The following is an 18,198-nucleotide window of genomic DNA, read 5'->3' as shown; positions in this document are numbered from 1 at the left end:
TGCTGCCTTGTGCATCAAGCTCAAATGCCTTGTGCTGGGCTGCAAGGCCCTACCCCACCGTGTCCCAACCACATCTCTGCCCTATCTCCTGTCACTTTCCCTGTGGGCAGAGGGGTTTCCGAGGGCTCTGGGAAAGCACATCCTGATCTATCCCCCCCAGGACAAAGACTAGAAGGGCAGTGGGGAAATCCTGCCCCTTATGCCAAAGGGGGGACACTGAGGACACTCAGACATGGCCTCTCATGCCTCTGCAGCCCTTCCCGTCTGGATGGGCACCAAGAACAGCAGCGGCACTGCAGCCCCCAGCCCCTAGTCTGGGCAGACAGTCTGTGCTGCAAGCGCCAGCACCCCCATCCCACCAGTGCCATATGCCACTGCATCACACGGCACGCCTGCTGGGCAGCCTGTCGCACGAGCCAGCCTGTGGCCCAAAGACCAGGGTGGGAGAAAGGGGGTGTTATTGTCCCCATCGCACAGATGGGGAATTGAGGACAGACGGACTAAGGCCCAGATCCTCAAAGTATGCAGACAACTAACTCCCACTGAAGGTACCTGGCTAACTCCCTTTGAGGAGCCGGACCAAAGGGATTTGTCCACGGTCACAAAAGAGCCTGTGACAAGGAGCAGGCAGACAGCCCAGGGAGTCCCCACGTCCCAGCCCAGCACCTTACCTACGAGGCCAGCCTTCCTGTCTAGTAGTGAATTGTTCCAGGTCGCTGGGGTCCCAGCAGAGACTCCACTGGTCTCCGTGCTTTCCACGCGCAGAGACAACCCCTTTCCAGCAGCAGATGAGACACAGAAGGGAGAGCGAGGAATCTGCCTTACACCAGCCAGTCTGTATTTCACGCTGGGCTGAAGAGGCTTTAAGCAGACTCACCAGTGAAAGGGCAGCCGCGCCTGCAGGGAGACGGATCCTATCCTCGCCCCCCCATCCCTGCAGCCTGCTGCCAGCCCCCTTCGCAGGCCTGGCCGCATTTCCCTGCCATCTGTCTGAGCAGCACTGCTGACTCCCAGCCCTGGACAGCAGCCTGCGGCTGGAACGCTTGGACAGCTGTGCTCGCTGGCAGTTCATTAACAACACACCTTTCCTGCCACTCACTCACCGCCATCGCCCATTTCCATCTGGCTGGCAGCTGCAGGGGGGATTACGAAGGTTAATAGAGCCTTCGTACTCTGACAAGCGCCTGCCCAAAGCAATCGCCCGGCTGAGGGGCCAGGAGCAGAGGGAAGAGAGACGGGAAGGGATGTGCAGAGAATCAGTGAGGATGCAGAGGGAGGGGGAGGGGAGGACTGCCCCAAGGCCCCAGGAATCTTGCTGGCGGTCCACAGCTCATGGTGCTTTCCACCTTTCTCTGAATAACCAGCTTCCCCCGTATGTCCAGTCCAGTCAACCCTCAGCCCTCCCAAATCATCTTTCATTCCCACGGCTGCCTCCGGGCTCCTCTGGGAAACGGAGCTGCCCAAATGCCATGACCAAGGGGCTCTTCTTGAGACCTACACACCGACCGTAAGCAGCAGCACAGGCCAGCCAGCCTTGCCCTGTGAGCGATCCTCAGTCCAGCCAGGCAGAGTAAGCGTCCAATCTTCTGGCGTTTGCCCACTCTGCCTGGGGAGGATAGTAATGTGGAAATAAGCGTCCTTTAGGTCGAGGGCAGTATACCAGTCCCCTGGATCGAGAGCAGGAATGATGGAGGCTAGGGAAACCATACGGAATCTGAGGCGCCTGATGAACTTGTTCAGATGGCGAAGGTCCAGAATGGGCCTCAGGCCCCCCTTGGCCTTGGGAATGAGGAAATAACAGGAGTAGAACCTGAGGAGGAACCTCTTCCACCGCCCCGAGGAGGAGAAGAGAATTCACCTCCTGAATGAGGAGCTGCTTGTGAGAAGGGTCCCTGAAGAGGGACGGGGTAGGGGGAGAGTCCGGGGGAAGGCCGAGAGTTGCAGCGCATAGCCCCTGCGCACTACTCCCAACACCCAACGGCCGGAGGTAATGCTCTGCCACTCCGCGAAGTACGGCCGCAGTCTGTACGCAAAGGAGAGGTTTAGATCCAGGGGGATGGGGGAGGTGCCACCCTCGTGCGCACCATCAAAATTGTCTCTTGTTATTCCCCTTGGGAGGCCCCTGCTGGGGATCCACCGAGGGGCCTTGGCGGTCCCGGCGATCAGACGCCCTGTATCTGTCCCGACCCCTCCTGGGCTGAGCGGGTCGGGGAGGTGGCCTCGGTGCTGGCTGGGGCTGACGTTGGGGACGCGGTCGTGCCTGACGCCTGGAGGCCTGCGGCGTGTACAGCCCAAGGACTTTAGGGCAGCCCTGGAGTCCTTCAGGGCGTGCAGCTTGTCGTCCGTGTGGTCGGAAAAGAGGCCAGCGCAGTCGAATGGCAGGTCTTGGATCGACTGCTGGACCTCTTGCGACAGCCCTGACGACTGGAGCCAGGAGCACCGACGCATAACGATGCCCGACGCCATCCCCCTGCCGGCGGCATCCGCCGTGTCACAGGCTGACTGGAGGCTGCTCCCGCCACCGCCGCGCCCTCCTGAATGAGGGTGGCGAAAGCTGCTGCCTGGTCCTGAGGCAAACCCTGTGCGAACCTCTGGAGGGAGGACCAGAGGTCCCAGTTGTAGCGGCCGAGGAGCGCCTGGTGATTTGCGATCCTCAGCTGCAGGGCCCCCGCAGAATAGACCTTTCGTCTGAAGAGGTCTAACTTCTTGTTCTCTTTATTCTTGGGGGTATTTGCCTGGGCCCCGTCTGTCTCGCTGGTTAGCGGCATCCACCACCAGCGACCCCGGAGCAGGGTGATTGTAGAGGTACTCGAACCCCTCTGCCGGGACAAAATACTTCCTCTCGGCGCCCTTGGAAGTAGAGGCAACCGAGGCGGGGGTCTGCCAGAGGGCCTGTACAAGTTTTAGGACCCGCTCATGCACAGCGAGGGCGACCCTGGATGGCCCTGCTGACCCCGATACCCCAAAGGGGGGGTCCTCCTCTTCGGAGAGCTGCTTGAGCTCCAGGTTCAAATTGTCCGCCACCCTCTTAAGTAGCTCTTGGTGAGCTTTAAAGTCAGGGAGGGGTCCCCTGCGATCCCTGGCGGCTGTATCGTCCGGGGAGGAGGAGGAGGACTGTGGGAGGGGCCCCGTAGAGGGACCCTCCTGGGGGTCAGATTCCTCCCCAGAGGAATGGCCCCTGTCCGGCTGGCTCAGAGGGGGCGGAGGTGGGTGGGCCGTCGAGGAGGGGACCGACACCGTATCTTGGCCTGTCCGAGTTCCCCAGTAGGGCCATTGCCAGGGACCCTGAGGCCACTCTGGGACCGGCCCCGGTGCCGAGTGGGGAGGGCCCCGGTGCGGATGATGCTCCGAGCTATGGGACCGGTGCCGCCGGGACTTGCAGTCCATACCGGTCTTCCCCGATGACCTGCTGTGAGACGAAGAGGAGCGATCTCGGCGGTGCCCGCGGTGCTGGCAGGGGGGGCGAGCGGCTGGAGGAGCTGGACGACCGCTGCTGAGGCGCCGAGGTCTTGTATCGGCGTTTGCCCTTGGGTGACCTGGAGCGGTGCCGACCATAAGGACTGCGCCCCCAGCTGGATTCCGAAGAGCGAGAGTGATGACCCGGTGCCGAGGGCTCTCCCGGTGCCGAGGCTTTCGGAGCCGGGCCTGGCACCGGGATGTGGGCCGGGGATCGGGAGCAGTGCCGGCGCTCCACGGCGCTGGATAAGGAGTGCCGGCGGTGGTCAGGCATCGGGATCCGTTCCTGGCTGCTCGCCGGGGATTGGGACCGTCGTCGGCCCCTGTGAGAGTCCTCCAGCTGGCTGTGGGACCAGGACCTGGATCGGTGCCGGGCACGCCGGGTGTCAGAAGGTGGGCGTGCTGGGCTGCGGGCCGGGGATCTGGACCGGTGCCGAGAGGGCTGGGGATCTGGACTGGTGCTGAGAAGGCCGGGTCCCTTCAGGCACCTGGATCTGTGCCGGACTGTGCGCTGGGGCTCGGGAGCGGCGGTACTGAGTGCCTCAGGACTCCTCGGCCACCGGGTTCCGCACTGGGCTGCGTGCCAGGGATCAAGACCGGCGCCATGCCTCCCTGTTGGCGTCTGGGAAGTGGGAGCGGTGCCGCGCATGTTGGCGGTCTGGCGCTCGCGTCTGTGCCGGGCTGCATTCCGGGGATCGGGACCGGTGCCGAGTGCCTCCAGTCTCTTCGACCACCGGGATCTGCGCCGGAGTTTGCGCTCGGGATCGGGACCAGTGCCGCACTGTGTTCGGTGCCTGGTGCGGGATCCCGAAGATCGTTCCTTGTGCGAGGCGGAACTGTAACAGCGTCGCCATGCGCCGGAGCTTTGAGTCCGCCCTTGGTGCCGCGGTGTCGAGGAGCTCGACGACTCGGTGCCGAAGCTGGGAGGGGAGCCTGCACTCTCGATCCTCCTCGACCTGGACTCCTGTCTCCGCCAACTACCGGGGCCACCCAGCGCGGGTTTATCTCGGGACGCGGGTCCCTGCGCCCTCGGCCGAGGGGGGGACGGAGGCATGCCCATGAGGGCGCGTGCCGCAGCGAACACCTCTGGCGTTGAAGGCCCTTGCAGGGGCGCTACCCCACCCGCAGGAGTCAGGGGAGGCTCCCTGCGAGGAGATGCCGGTGCCGGAGTACTCTCCACGGCACGCGGCTGTGGCATCTCCTGAGTAACCCCCGGCTGTACCGGTGGCGCGGGGGAGTCCATGGAAGCGGCACCCGGCCGCTTCTTCTTTTTCAGCACCGCTGACTGCTGCACCGACTGTCCCGGTGCCGGCGGTGCACTGCACACCGAGGATACACTCGGTGCCGCGGGGGAGCGAGATGGCCGGAGCGCGGACTCCATGAGCATGGCTCGTAAGCGTGCGTCTCTCTCCTTTTGCGTGCGAGGTTTGAAGGCCTTGCAGATCCGGCACTTATCCTTACAGTGCTGTTCCCCAAGGCAACGGAGGCAGTGGTCGTGAGGATCGCTCACTGGAAAGGCCTTGCCACAGACGGCACAGGCATTAAAACCGGCTGAGCCAGGCATGGCTTAACCCTAAGCCCCGAAGGGCAAACGATCCATTGACTACTCTGACTAGTCACTAATTACTTAACGGCTACACTTAACTCAGCTGTAACAACAGCTAGAAAACAGGGATTGCTGCTTGCTGAAGAGCAAGGGGCAAATGTTCCAGCTACCGTCAACGGGCAGAAAGAAGGAACTGAGGGCCCTCTGGGCTGGTGGCGCCTGATGTACCGCGGCATGACCGCAGCACTCCAGGGGGCCCTACGGGGCTTGCTAGGGGCAAAAAAGTTCCGGGAACCAGTGCATGGGACGCGCACTCACCTATATTGGAATGGACACGAGCAATCACTTGAAGAGAGAAGTCTCAGTGCCCAGCACGTTCCAGGCAAGATGCTGCAGAAGCCCTGCCAGGGGCACAAAGTGCAATGGGAACCTTCCTTGCCCAGGTTCTGCAGCTCACTGGCTCACGACAGAAGAGCCAGATTTGCCAACCAATTCATTAATGCTTTGTAGGCCACAACCCTGACATCCTGAGCCAGCCTCGGAGCTGGGAAGCCAGCCTGGTGGGGAACGTACTCCCAATATTTCAGGTCAAGGTTCCCGGTGAACGAGCCGTGCCGTACGCTGGCTTCTCTCCGTCGCCTGGCCAAGAGGAGCTGCTGGCGTTTCAGTGGGGAAGGCAGGTCGGCACACAGAAAAGACGTGCCTTGGACTCGGAGAGCTGGGCTGTGGGCAGGCAGCACTGCAGACCCCGCAGCTGTGCCCCACGCCTGGGGGGCCGGCCATTGAGTTGTGCTGCTGCTTGCTGCAATGAAATCAGCTGGTGTGATCTGTGGACTGTTCTGAGAGGACATCAGACTCGCAGCCGGTGAGAACTGAAGTCCACACAGTGTCTCCTATTCCCACCACCTGCAGCTCTGGTCCTCGATACAGAATTAAAGAGTTACAGGCTTGAACCTTTCTGGGGCAGTGTGGACCTGGATGCTGTAGGCCCGACGTGCCATCACCCTGCACATTGCACAGTCATTTACACGGGGGCAAAGCAAGGGTGAGATGTGACTGCCGTGATTTGTTAGCGTGCTGTGCCCACACTGCACTGCACGAGGCCCAAGGCAATGGAGACTCAGGGGATGGTCCCAGCTCTGTCAAAGCTTGCAAAATCTAGGGTTATTTCCCTGGAAAAGGAAAGAGAGGAGCAGGAAATGGACTTGACTGAGATATTTACAGCTAGGAAGGGTATAGAGGAAAGCAATTAGCTTTGTTTGTTTGTGCTATTCCATCATATGAAATATGAAGCCACTCAATGGAATTAGTGGCCGGTACAGTTTAGACCCAATAAATGGCCTTCACTACTGCAACAGATCAGAGTCAACTAAAGCATCTGGTTTTAATATGCAGGCCTGGCAAATGTTATAGACAGTATCAGTGCTTGTGGTTATGTGCTAAGATCGAGGAAAGCTCATCTCATGCTTCAGAGCACTAGCTGATTGCCCCAAGGGTCAGGAAGGAATTTTTGTGTCCCCCACAACATGCTGCACTGCACAATTAGCTGGGTGCATTATGTGAGGTTTTCGTTTTCTTCTGAAGGCATGATGGGTCAATGGGAAATCCTAGAGTCGGAAAAATCAATACATTTTTTTCTGTTTGTTAGAAGGGTCTTGGTGGTGGAATAGGAGACAAAACAGCCCTGGCTTAGAACTGTGCAATCCCAATGGAGTTGAAATCAGTAGGTCTGCTGGGCAGAAAGAAAGAGCGTTTGGGCCATGGTCCTGATTGATTTTTCCTGTATCTCTGGTTCTTAAATGTTGACACTTGCTGTGTTCAATCTGTTAGGCTGCCTGCCTGAGGATTTCCAGCCACCATTGGGAAACGCAGCACACACTAGGCTGTAAATGTCTGAGGGTTACGTGAATGCTAGTGGCTCCTGGGATCCTGGTTTGATCCCTCCTAGGCATTCTCAGGGAAATGTGACAGGCATCCTAGAGACTCTGGGCTCGATTCACCCATATCTGAGTTCTGCTCAGCACAGGGGCGGTGGCATCTTCTATGAAGAGACGGCAAATACCAGCAATGACTGGGGTGATGGCTGGTGAGTTTTGAATGGCACGGGGAGGGACCAGTTACAGCCCCTTGATTCTGCACCAGTGCAGCATGGGTTAGAACAGCTGAAGCGCTGCTCCAATTTATGCCAGTGGAGAATCAGCACAGCAAAACCCCCCCATGCCCCTGCCACACCCCTTCCCTCCCAAGTACTCCTCCTGTGTCGTGGCTGCAGAGGGATGACTGGTGCAGAAGCTGCCTTGGCCAGGTTTACATCAGCGGAAACCCCTCCATGGGGGGAATTCTCCACTGGTCGTGTACAGCCAGAATATGGCCCCTGTGCCGTGCCCGTGATCACAATGGGGTCTCACTGATCACTAATTTGGGGTTGGGAAGGAATTTCCTTGGGTCAGACTGGCAGAGACTGAGGTCCATGCACTTGTTCCTGGGTCACTCCAGACTACGGGAGGACAGTCTGCCCCAGCAGTTCCACATCCCACGTGGAGCTCTCACCCAGGGGCTGTGGGAGATGAAACAAAGAGCTGGCTGGCTGACTGCCTCGCTCGGGGGTTCCCAGGTCTGTTGTTGCAGAGGCCCTGCTGTACGAGCCCCAGGGTAGAGCATGAGGGTTCAGGGCACGTCACACTGGGAGCTGGGGAGTAATTCCCAGCGCGAGGAGATATACCTGAGCTGGCTCCCATTGAGTTAGAGGGCTAAAAACAAGGCATGGCATGAGTGGCTAGCCACCCGGAAGCGTATATCGCATCTCACCCAGGTGCACCCTCAGGGAGGACAGCCCTTCCCACCCCGTGCACCACCGCAGCCGCTCAGTTTTTAGTGCGCTGGCTTGGTTACAGCGAGCATGGAGACACCTCCTGGCACTGGGAATCAGCCCCCAGCTCCCAGTGTAGACATATCCTACGCAGGGCGACAGTCAATCACTGGACTCTTTCGGTGTAGCTCATCAGTGCTGGCGCTGGTGGAGGTTGTGGAGAAGACAAGGCTGAGCTGTTTGACCACCATGACATCTAGCCCTGCCCTGAGGGGTGAGCTGACACAGTGCCAGCGTGGCAGAGGGCTCTGTCAGCGCAGTGATTTGCACCAGTACAGTGTACCCTGGTTTCAAGCTGAACCAATACAAATTGTGGCTTCTGGTGGCTTTACCTTTCTGCTCTAGCAACCCAGGGCTCCAGTCCAGCGTAGATAAAGCCTAAGGAATAACTCAGGGCTCCCTTTGCTGCACTGGTGCATGGATCTGGAAAGGTCTCGTGATTGTCTGTAGGAAAATAAAGCTATTTTGACAAGCCCAATTTCAAAAACTACACAGAGCAAAAGGCCTAAACTTGGATTTAGATATTTTCTTCTCACCTCCTGTTCGTATTGGGAAATAAAGTCAGCAAAGCATCAACAGGTGACTTTGGATTTGGATGCAATAATCAATCTTCATTTTGTACAGGAATTTAATATTGGGTGCCCCATGGGTTCCGATGCTGATTTAATAAGCTATAATTTAATTAAAATGCTATCCACTTGGAACCAATAGGAAAGGAAGATTAACATGCACAAAGATTAATGTAACATTTAAAATTCATCTTTTCCCCCTGTGGGTGTTTCTAATGCTTTAATTAATAGATCAAAAGTTTACAGTCTAGCTACAGCCACCTTAGAGATTGTGTCTGCACTTCCACCACTGCCCTTAATGTCACACTTCCCATTTCACAAGCCAGGGGAGTAGATCTGGGTGGAAGTCACCAGGAGTTTGTGTTGCAAAGGCTTGTACCACCCATTTTACCCCAGTGTTAATCCATGTGCAGTCTGTAAGCACTGAATTTCAGGTTCAAAAGACCGCCTAATTCTCAGAGCAAGATTCAGCCGAAATTGCCCGGTGTTGTCTGATTTCACACAGGGATTATGTCAGGCTGCAAATATTGCCCCTCTCTACACCATAAGTTCAGGCCTCAGGCTTGCTCAGAACTAGGAACAAGTGTGTTCAACGTGTCAGTGACCATCAGCAAATGTTCCAAGCAAACCCATTGTGGGTTCGTAAAGAAATAGGACGTCAGGCCATTTCCCCCTGGTTCCAGCTCCCAGTGCACAGGGCTCTGCCGGGATGCTGCTCTCACAAAGGGGATGTTCCCCTGTGTAAGGGGGACAATTATGAAAACGCTCAGAGGAGAGGAGAGGACAGAACAGACAAACGGGAAGGAGATCTCCCTGCTACATAGCTACTCAGTTCGTGGGCCTTACAGGCTCCACCAGTGGGGTTTCTAAGCTACTTGCCATGCAGGTTCTCCCCAGGTGGAGCCTGCAAATTGTTTGTCTCAGTGAGCAAGCGCTTAGATACTGCACACAGAGGTGCACTGGACCTGATTCTCCACTGTCTCATGTGGCCACATCCACCCTGCCTTGGTGGAAAGAGGACGCTGCTGCCAGGCTCCTTTGCTGGCCTTTTCCACTGCCTTTGCACAGCCAGAAATGACATCAAGCAGCAGCAAAATCAGGCCTGCTGAAATTTTCTACTGCACATGCTCAGTGTGCCACTTCCAATCAGCCCCATCTTTGTTAAATCAAGCCTGCCATGCAAGGGCTCTGGAGCCCAGGGCAGCTGTGTGTGCTGGGTCTCAGGCTGCAAACCTCAGTGGTCAGAACTGCACCCTGTGCCAAGAAGCATGGTTGGAATTGTTTTCTAAATGAGAAGAATACATCTTCCATTCCCAGCCCCCCGCGCCCAGAATGTAAACATGGCCCAGGGAGTTTGCCTAAACCTTTTCAAACAACCAGCAAGAATGGAAAATGTCAGCTCCCAGTGTGAATGTATCAGAAAGCCCTTGGGCTGTGACACAGGCTTGGAGACTGGCTCTGTGGGCCAGGGGAGTTAGGGCTAATGGCACCTGCTCTTCCATTGTTTTATCTATTGGACACATGCAAGGCAGCAGGGTAGGCTGTGACAGTGATGTGCAATGGTGAGTCATTAACTAGTGGAACAGTTTACACAGGCTCATGGTGGAGTTTCCATCCCTGACAATTTTAAACTCAAGACTGGATGTTTTTCTAACAGATCTTCTCTGGAAATTGTTTTGGGGCAGCTCCATGCCTTTGTGACTCAGAAGGTCAGAGCAGATAATCATGATGGTCCCTTCTGGCTTTGGGATCTCTGAATCTCCACCTGTGTAAGTCTAGAGAAGCATCCCGGTACCAGAGGGGTTCCTCCGGATCTACAACAGTGTAAGAGCAGAATGCGGCCTGGGAGTCCAGTTCCTCCCTGGTGACACTGGGGAGAGAAAGCTGGGAGTGAAAGGCAGGAGATTCATTCGAAGGGTAGGGAACACTTCTCCTCATGCAGGTTTCCTTTGCTCTGTAGCACACTGAGTTGCTGGTGAGCTCTCCTCTGAGCCGCTAACCCCGGCAGTGCCCTGATGTGAGCAGATCCCACCCTCCCCGGTCCGTCTGGCACCAACACACCCAAAGCTGGGGAGACGGGAATGGACTGACCTGCACCTGAGCCTCGCTCCTCATCAGGTAGCGCATCTTGCTGAGGATACATTGCTGGAGCTGCTCCCACGAGATGGCTCTGTCTTCTCTCATCAGCAGCGGGGGGCCAAACCTGGAAAGCCACAGGCAGTGGGTTGGAGACAGTGCTAGAATGGGACTCACTGACAAAACCTGGCAGGAGCCACTACCTTACTGGGCACCGACCCCCACTGAGCCCCTTGGGCGTCTCTGGCCTTCCCCGCTCCTGTTCGGGGTGGAAGCCCCCGGTGTGCTAGAATACGGCCCACAGGCTCTTGGACTGCACAGGGGCCTCCTAACTGGTGTGGGAGAAGGGAGTCCCAAAGCACACAACTATGCAGAGAGGAAGCACGGCCTAGCAGTCAGAGCACAGCACTGGTGCCCCAAATTATTGCCTCTGTTTGTCAGAAGGATAAACGCAGACAGAGCGAGAGCTGGCACACAGGGAGTCAATGGAAGATCCAGGAATGAAACCAGGAGTCCTGGCCCCTGTTATTTTGTTCCATCCATTAGACTTCACCACCTTGTGAAAACCACCCATTGCCTGGCGAGTGCTGCAACTCTGCAGCACGTGGTGGCACAACGGTGGGGTTTCTGGGTTCCCATCACCAGCCACTGCAGAGTTTCTTGCACTGTTTTTTTAAGCATTTGGCACCGGTCATGCTCTGAGGGAGGTTACGCAGCCACATGTGACCGCCGCTCTGCCCCAGGACAACGGGGGACTCAGTGAGTGCCGAGCCAGGCAGCCTGGGGCGTCTGAGTGCAGCAACCACCGAGAGAGGCGCCCAGGAGGAGGCCAGGTGGCTAGGAAGTAGATTGTCGGGCTACTGCTGCGGGACAGCACGGCTCACACCCAGGCTCGACCCGTTCACGTAAAATGGAAATGCCTCTGAATCAATTGCACTCCAGAAAGCGTGGGGCATTACAAGGCATTTCCCTGCTGATGATGTTTTACTAGGTGCTTTGAGCACATAGAGAAAGTTATTTAATGGGATCTATGATGTGAAATGCAAATTCGTTCCCAGCTCCTGGTGGCCTGCCAGCCCCTGGTGCGAGTCTGAGCTCCGAGCAGTGCCAGTCCGAGCATTTCCCCCTCAGACTGAGAACAAGCTTGGAAGGAAAAGAAATAGTCTAGGCTTAGCGTCACTGTGGGCCGATGGCTCTGAACGGCTTCCAGGAGCAGCGCCACAGAACTGCCTGTCCCGCCCGGAACCCGTCCTCATCCAGAGGAGGCAATTAACACACCAGAACGCCTGCTTTATCAGGGCTTAATGTCAGCCTCCCGGAGCCCAGTGCTGTGCCCAGCAACCGAAAGAACATCATTTCCAACAAGACCCAGCTTCTGCGTCTCTGCCCAGCTGCTCCGGCACCAGCCTTCCTGGACTCAGGGACGGGGAGGCAGAGTCATTTCCAAACTGAACCACCGTGTTCTCCACCAAGCAGGGAACCAACCAATGGATCCAAAGGGCTGGATGCCATGCGGCCCTGTGGCCTGAATGCCATGCTCGCAGTCCACACGTGACACAACGGGGATAAGTGAAGGAGTCTGGGCCCCTGGGTGCACGAGAGAGCCCTGAAAGTCCGAGGTATTGCTCTGTGTCAGGAAGACCAGCAGCTCCTAACAGGAGGGTGTCAGGGTAGGATCCCAGCTGCTGGAGATGGGAGAGGCCTGGGGACCACTCTCGGCCAGATCACGTTTTCGTTGCTGGGCCATTTTTGGTGCTAAGAGGTCTTTCCTGGTGACAGTCACAGCCGGCAGGGGGTGGCTGGGTGGGGGAGAGATCAATGGAGCAGGCGCTATAGCTCTGCCCCCACTGTATCACTGGTGACCCGCTGAATAGCCTAGTTCCTAGCCTGGACTTTGGCAATGCTGCTTCTCATCTGCTTTCCAGCCCCTCACTGTGACGGGGGGAGGGGCAAAGAGGCGGGGCCAAGACAGGAAGTGAGAAGAACCTGGCCCGGTGCTCGAACCAAACCAAGCCGAACAGACACATCCATCAGCTCAGCTCTCGTGTGCCCACACTCCTCCATGTTTCCTGTTTCCAGGTGAACCGGGAGCAGAAGCACTGAAATACCTCGAGAGACGGTCTTGCGGGAGCCATTGGCACTGGGAATCCTGGCAATCTAGTGAGCCTCTTTGCGAGGTTTCTCTCCGAGCTACCAGCAAATAGCTGCCTGTTGCCAGAATGACTCTGAGTCCACATTAAGGAGAAAGCAAACCAAGGGAGGATAAAGCCCATCAAAGAGCACGGTGTGTGCATCTCCTCTGGCATGCTCTGCATCCAGCTAAACACAAAACGGCTACCTGGCTCAGCAGCATCTTTGGGGAATAATTCAAGGTACAGTCCTGAGACGGAATCACAACAGTTACAGAGCCCTGTTCCCAAGGGAATTAATTCCCAGCTCAGACGAGCAGGCATACTTTCAGGTGCTTAGCCAAGCCTCGGCGATTTGCTCAGTACTACCAGAGAGGGCGGAGGGGCTGATATTGCCAGAGTCACGTAAAATCCATGCTTCTGTTGGTGTCTATGGCAGACACACCCTGGTAGCTGCCTCTGTCTCTCATCCCTCCTTTGCACATGCCTGGCCTTGCATGTCAACCTGCTCCTGGAACAGTCAGGGACACCCACCAAGAACTCAGGTGCTTACTGGTAAGACTCACTATTGTCTCATTATTGACACTCGCTATTTGTCTGACACACAAGAAAGGGTGCAGGATAGATCCAAACGGCTTGCTGGAAAACAGACACTGCTCTGAGCCGGAGACTTTGCATACAGGGTTTTGGTTCAACCCCTTCTAAGGGCAGGGGTCACTCACAAATCGCGGAATGACCTTTGAGCTTTCCTAAAATATGGGTGATTGGGAGTCAGGCTAAGTTCTCTGAGAAGGCAGCATAGTCATGTGGGTGGGACACAGGACTCTCGGGTCCCATTCCCAGCAATGACTTACTGCCTGACCATGTATTTTACAGAAACCTTAAAGAAATGCTGTATTTTAAAGAACCCTTATTGAGGGCACAGGAACAAACCATCCCGATGTGCAGAAAGAATAGCAAATATGGCAGGCGCCCAGCTTGGCTGAACAGGGAAATCTTCAGTGAGCTTAAACACAAAAAGGAAGCTTACAAGAAGTGGATGCTTGAACAGATGACTAGGGAGGATTATAAAGATATTGCTCGAGCATGCAGGATTGAAATCAGGAAGGCCAAAGAAAAATTGGAGTTGCAGCTAGCAAGGGATGTGAAGGGGAACAAGAAGGGTTTCTATAGGTATGTTAGTAACAAGAAGAAGGTCAGGGAAAGTGTGGGTCCCTTACTGAATGGGGGATGCCACCTAGTGACAGAGGATGTGGAGAAAGCTGAGGTATTCAATGCTGTTTTATGCCTCTGTCTTCACAGACAAGGTCAGCTCCCAGACTGCTGCACTGGATAGCACAGAACGGGAAGGAGGTGAGCTGCCCTTGGTGCTGAAAGAACAGGTTCAGGACTATTTAGAGAGGCTGGACATGCACAAGTCCATAGGGCCGGATGCAATGCACCCGAGGGTGCTGAAGGAGTTGGCTGATGTGATTGCAGAGCCATTGGCCATTATCTTTGAAAACCGTGGTGATCGGGGGAGGCCCCGGATGATTGGAAAAAGGCAAATCTGTGCCCATCTTCAAGAAAGAAGAGGAGGAGAATCCAGGGAACTGCAGACCAGTCAGCCTCACCTCAGTCCCCAGAAAAATCATGGAGCAGGTCCTCAAGGAATCCATTTTGAGGGATTTGGAGGAGAGGAAGGTGATCAGGAACAGTCAGCATGGATTCACCAAGGGCAAGTCATGCCTGACCAGCCTGGTTGCCTTCTATGAACAGGTGACTGGCTCTGTGGATGTGGGGAAAGTGATGGACATGATATACCTTGACTTTAGTGAAGCATTTGATATGGTTGTGACCCTTTCATGCCTAGGACAGACACCTGATAATGCCAAGGTCAGGGCAGGCTGTTAAAAGAGAGCAGATTCTCCCAACACTGGGGGGTGACACTGAAGTCAGGCTTCCCAACCAGCCACAAACTGCACTTCTGAATCCCCACAGAAGTCAGTACACAAATACACACAGCCCCCTTTACTGCATTTCAGTTTCTGGCTCCCAATTAGCCACTGGGTCCAGTAAAGGGACCAGTTATTTAAACTCTATGCTCTTTACTACACAGGTTCCCTCTGACCCCAAAGGGTCAGCCATAGTACCAGTTCAATATAAGTTTGGATCTTACCCAAAATATCACGCTGCCAGCCAATCCTTTAGTAACCAAACTAAAGGTTTATTGCAAAAAGAAAGAAATAAACCATAAGAGAAATATTAAAGGATTAGAGCAATCAGATACATACAGATGATTAAAAGTCCATATACATCAAGTTTCTAGAAGAACTGTGGAGTTGCAGGCTTGTACAGTTCCTCTGGCATACATCCAGTATCTGGATGGGTCTTAGTCCTTCGGTTCATTTGCAAGTGAGTTGATCCAGAGGTATGTGTCTGCAGCTGAACAGGAACAAAAGACAAAATGGATTCCCCAGGCCTCTGCCTTATATACCTCCTGGCCCTGGCCATGCTGTCTGTGGAATATTACAAGAACTAAAATGGAGTCCAGAGTCACATGGGCCAATCCTGGAACTCCTCGGGTATGCCTTTAGTTTGCTCCTGGGCCCCTTGCATCTGTGAAGGTTTCGATGGGCCATCAAGCAGGCTATTCTTTTGCCGCCTCTCCATCTGGGGTGTATCCCAGCCAGCACAATTTGAAATACAGATATATTAAATATATCCATAACTCCCATTTTACATACAACACATGAACCTAAGTATTATCTTACTCAGCACATTATAGCCTTTTTAACAGTACCTGACATGGCATATCTTACATGAATTATTATGATTTTGACACACTGATCTTAACCCATATGACAAAAGCCCCCCTCCCCCCCCAATCTAACCAGCGTGACAACAGTCTCCCACAGTATTCTTGCCAGAAAGTTAAAGAAGTCTGGGTTGGATGAATGGACTATAAAATGGATAGAGAGCTGGCTAGATCATTGGGCTCATTGGATAGTGCTCAATGGCTCCATGACTAGTTGGCAGCCGGTAACAAGCGGAGTGCCCCAGGGGTCGGTCCTGGGGCCGGTTTTGTTCAACATCTTCATTAACGACCTGGAGGATGGGGTAGATTGCACCCTCAGCAAGTTCACAAAGGACAATAAGCTGTGGGGAGTGGTAGATGTGCTGGAAGGCAGCGATAGGATACAGAGTGACTTAGACAAATTAGAGGATTGGACCAAAAGAAATCTGATGAGCATCAACAAGGACAAGTGCAGAGTCCTGCACTTAGGACAGAAGAATCCCATGCACAGCTACAGACTGGAGACCGACGAGCTAGGCAGTAGTTTGGCAGAAAAGGACCTGGGGGTTACAGTGGATAAGAAGCTGGATAGGAGTCAGCAGTGTGCCCTTGCTGCCAAGAAGGCTAATAGCATATTGGGCTGCATTAGTAGCAGCATTCCAGCAGATCAAGGGAAGTGATTATTTGTCTCTATTCGGCATTGGTGAAGCCACATCTGGAGCATTATGTCCAGTTTTGGGTCCCCAACTACAGGAAGGATGTGGACAAATTGGAAAAAGTCCAACGTAGGGCAACAAAGTGATTAGGGGGCTGGAGCACAAGACTTATGAGGAGAGGCTGAGGGAACTGGGCTTGTTTAGTCTGCAGAAGAGAAGAATGAGGGGGGATTTGATAGCAGCCTTTAACTACCTGAAAGGGGGTTCCAGGGAGGATGGAGCTAGGCTGTTCTCAGTGGTGGCAGATGACAGAACATGGAGCAATGGTCTCAAGTTACAGTGGGGGAGGTCTAGGCTGGATATTAGGAAAGTTTTTCACTAGGAGAGTGGTGAAGCACTGGAATGGGTTACTGGAATCTCCATCATTCGAGGTTTTTAAGGCCTGGCTTGACAAAGCCCTGGCTGGGATGGTTTAGTTGGGGTTGGTCCTGCTTTGAGCAGGGGGTTGGACTAGATACCTTCTGAGGTCCCTTCCAACTTTCTGAGGTCTCTTCCAATTCTAATCTTTTATGATTCTATGATATTATGTGCCTCAGTTTCCACATCTGTAAAATGGGTTTAGTGATACTTACTCACCTATGTACAGCAGTTACAGATGTAGAGCTAAGCAAGCACTAGGCGTGGTTATTAAAATAACACTCATCCAGCCCAGAAAAATCCCGGTTCTGGAGCATTCCTGAATTGTTTAGCTTCTGATCCGGGTCACACTGGCAGCAGTCAGTTTACACAGACACCACTATTTCAACCATCCCAATAAGTAAATAAATAAATAGAGCTTGTAAATAAATTCAGCCTGCACACGAAAAGGCAGCCCACAAAGTATGAGCAGCAAGGAAAAAACAGGCTGTGCTTCCGATTCCCTGTGCCATTTATTCTGATGGATGGGACGAGAAAATGCAGTACAACAGGGACAGCAAAAGAGCAAAAGCGGAGACACAGCCAAGACTGGTGTAAAGTCCTAGCAGGGGCAGAGAGCCAGCAAAAGGGACAGAGCAAAGCACAGTCCCAGGAAGTTCAGAGCAAGAGCAAGAGAAGGAAGAACGCAGCCACAGGGGGAACAAACCCATGCGGACACACACTGACCCACGTGGGTTCCTACACCCACAGGATCCATTCAGCCCCGCCCCAAGCTTGCTTCCCCCCAACAAAGCCACCTGCGGACATCATGCGCCTGCCCAGTACGAAGTGGGCCCAGAGGCTCAGCTGGTGCAGGGAAATGGAGAAGAGAAACAAGCAAAGATAACCCAGTCCCCGCCCTCCCCACGACCAGAACACACGGCACCCACGTCAGCCCCTCACGCCGCCGCTCTGTGACTGGACAGCACACGGCCCAGCGCACACACCTGCCACGGGTCTCATGGCATGACTGCTGGGAGGCCACGGCTCAGGAGTGGGGGGAGTCAGCAGGTCACATCTGTGACCTCAGCCGGCATGTGGAGAGCAGCACGTGGCTCCCAGCTCCGCTGGGGCTGGAGACAGAGGAATGGGAGCTATCACAGAGAGCCTCCACGGCTCTATTGCTCCAGCAGCAGCAATGCCCACCAGCCCTGGGGCATCCGATGAGCATCCTGCTGCTGGCACGAGCCCAGCTCCAAGGGCAGGTGCCAGCTGCACCTACCATACAGCCCTTCCCCTCTGGGATACACAGGCCCTGCACCTGCGGAGACCGGGCAAAGCAACGCTGAAATGCACAGGGGAAGCCCTGGGCTCTCGGGCCCACCCCGTCACGGCCAGGGGGAAGCTAAAGCTCAGGACTGGGCAGACGAGGCTCGTCACAGGCTGCTTGCGGGCCCACGTCAGCAGGACGGTCCCTGGAGTGAAGCCCCATGCAACAGGCAATGCGGCACCGCCTGTCCCTGGGAGACTGGGCGGGGCTGCGGCTCCCCTCCTCCAAACTGGCTTTGGCCGGGGAGCTGGCAGTGGTATCTGGGAGTGTCTCTGTCCTCACCCGCAGAGAGAGGGGAAGGAAGCCCTGGCCAGAGAGGCTAGGCCCATGGGAACAGGGAGCAGCGGGTTCAGACGAGGTACCTGGATAAACGGCTCCATGTTGCTGGCGAGGAG

At 55.1% G+C, this 18,198-nt stretch overlaps 1 protein-coding gene across 1 annotated transcript in view; it reads right to left on the bottom strand.

Moving 5' to 3' along the window:
• Window positions 1–18,198, bottom strand: part of USP43 (ubiquitin specific peptidase 43) — a 163,806-nt gene that overhangs the window by 23,674 nt on the left and 121,934 nt on the right. The window contains exon 8 of the mRNA XM_067547767.1: window positions 10,532–10,643. Coding sequence (XP_067403868.1) covers window positions 10,532–10,643 — 112 coding nt within the window. The remainder of the gene's footprint in view (window positions 1–10,531; window positions 10,644–18,198) is intronic.

Source organism: Emydura macquarii, unplaced genomic scaffold (genome assembly GCF_026122565.2).
Source record: "Emydura macquarii macquarii isolate MOO-44397 ecotype Brisbane River unplaced genomic scaffold, CSIRO-AGI_Emac_v2 contig_1230, whole genome shotgun sequence".
NCBI lineage: Eukaryota > Metazoa > Chordata > Testudines > Chelidae > Emydura > Emydura macquarii.
Note: the sequence above shows the minus strand (reverse complement) of the source record. Positions and strands in the feature narration are given on the sequence as shown.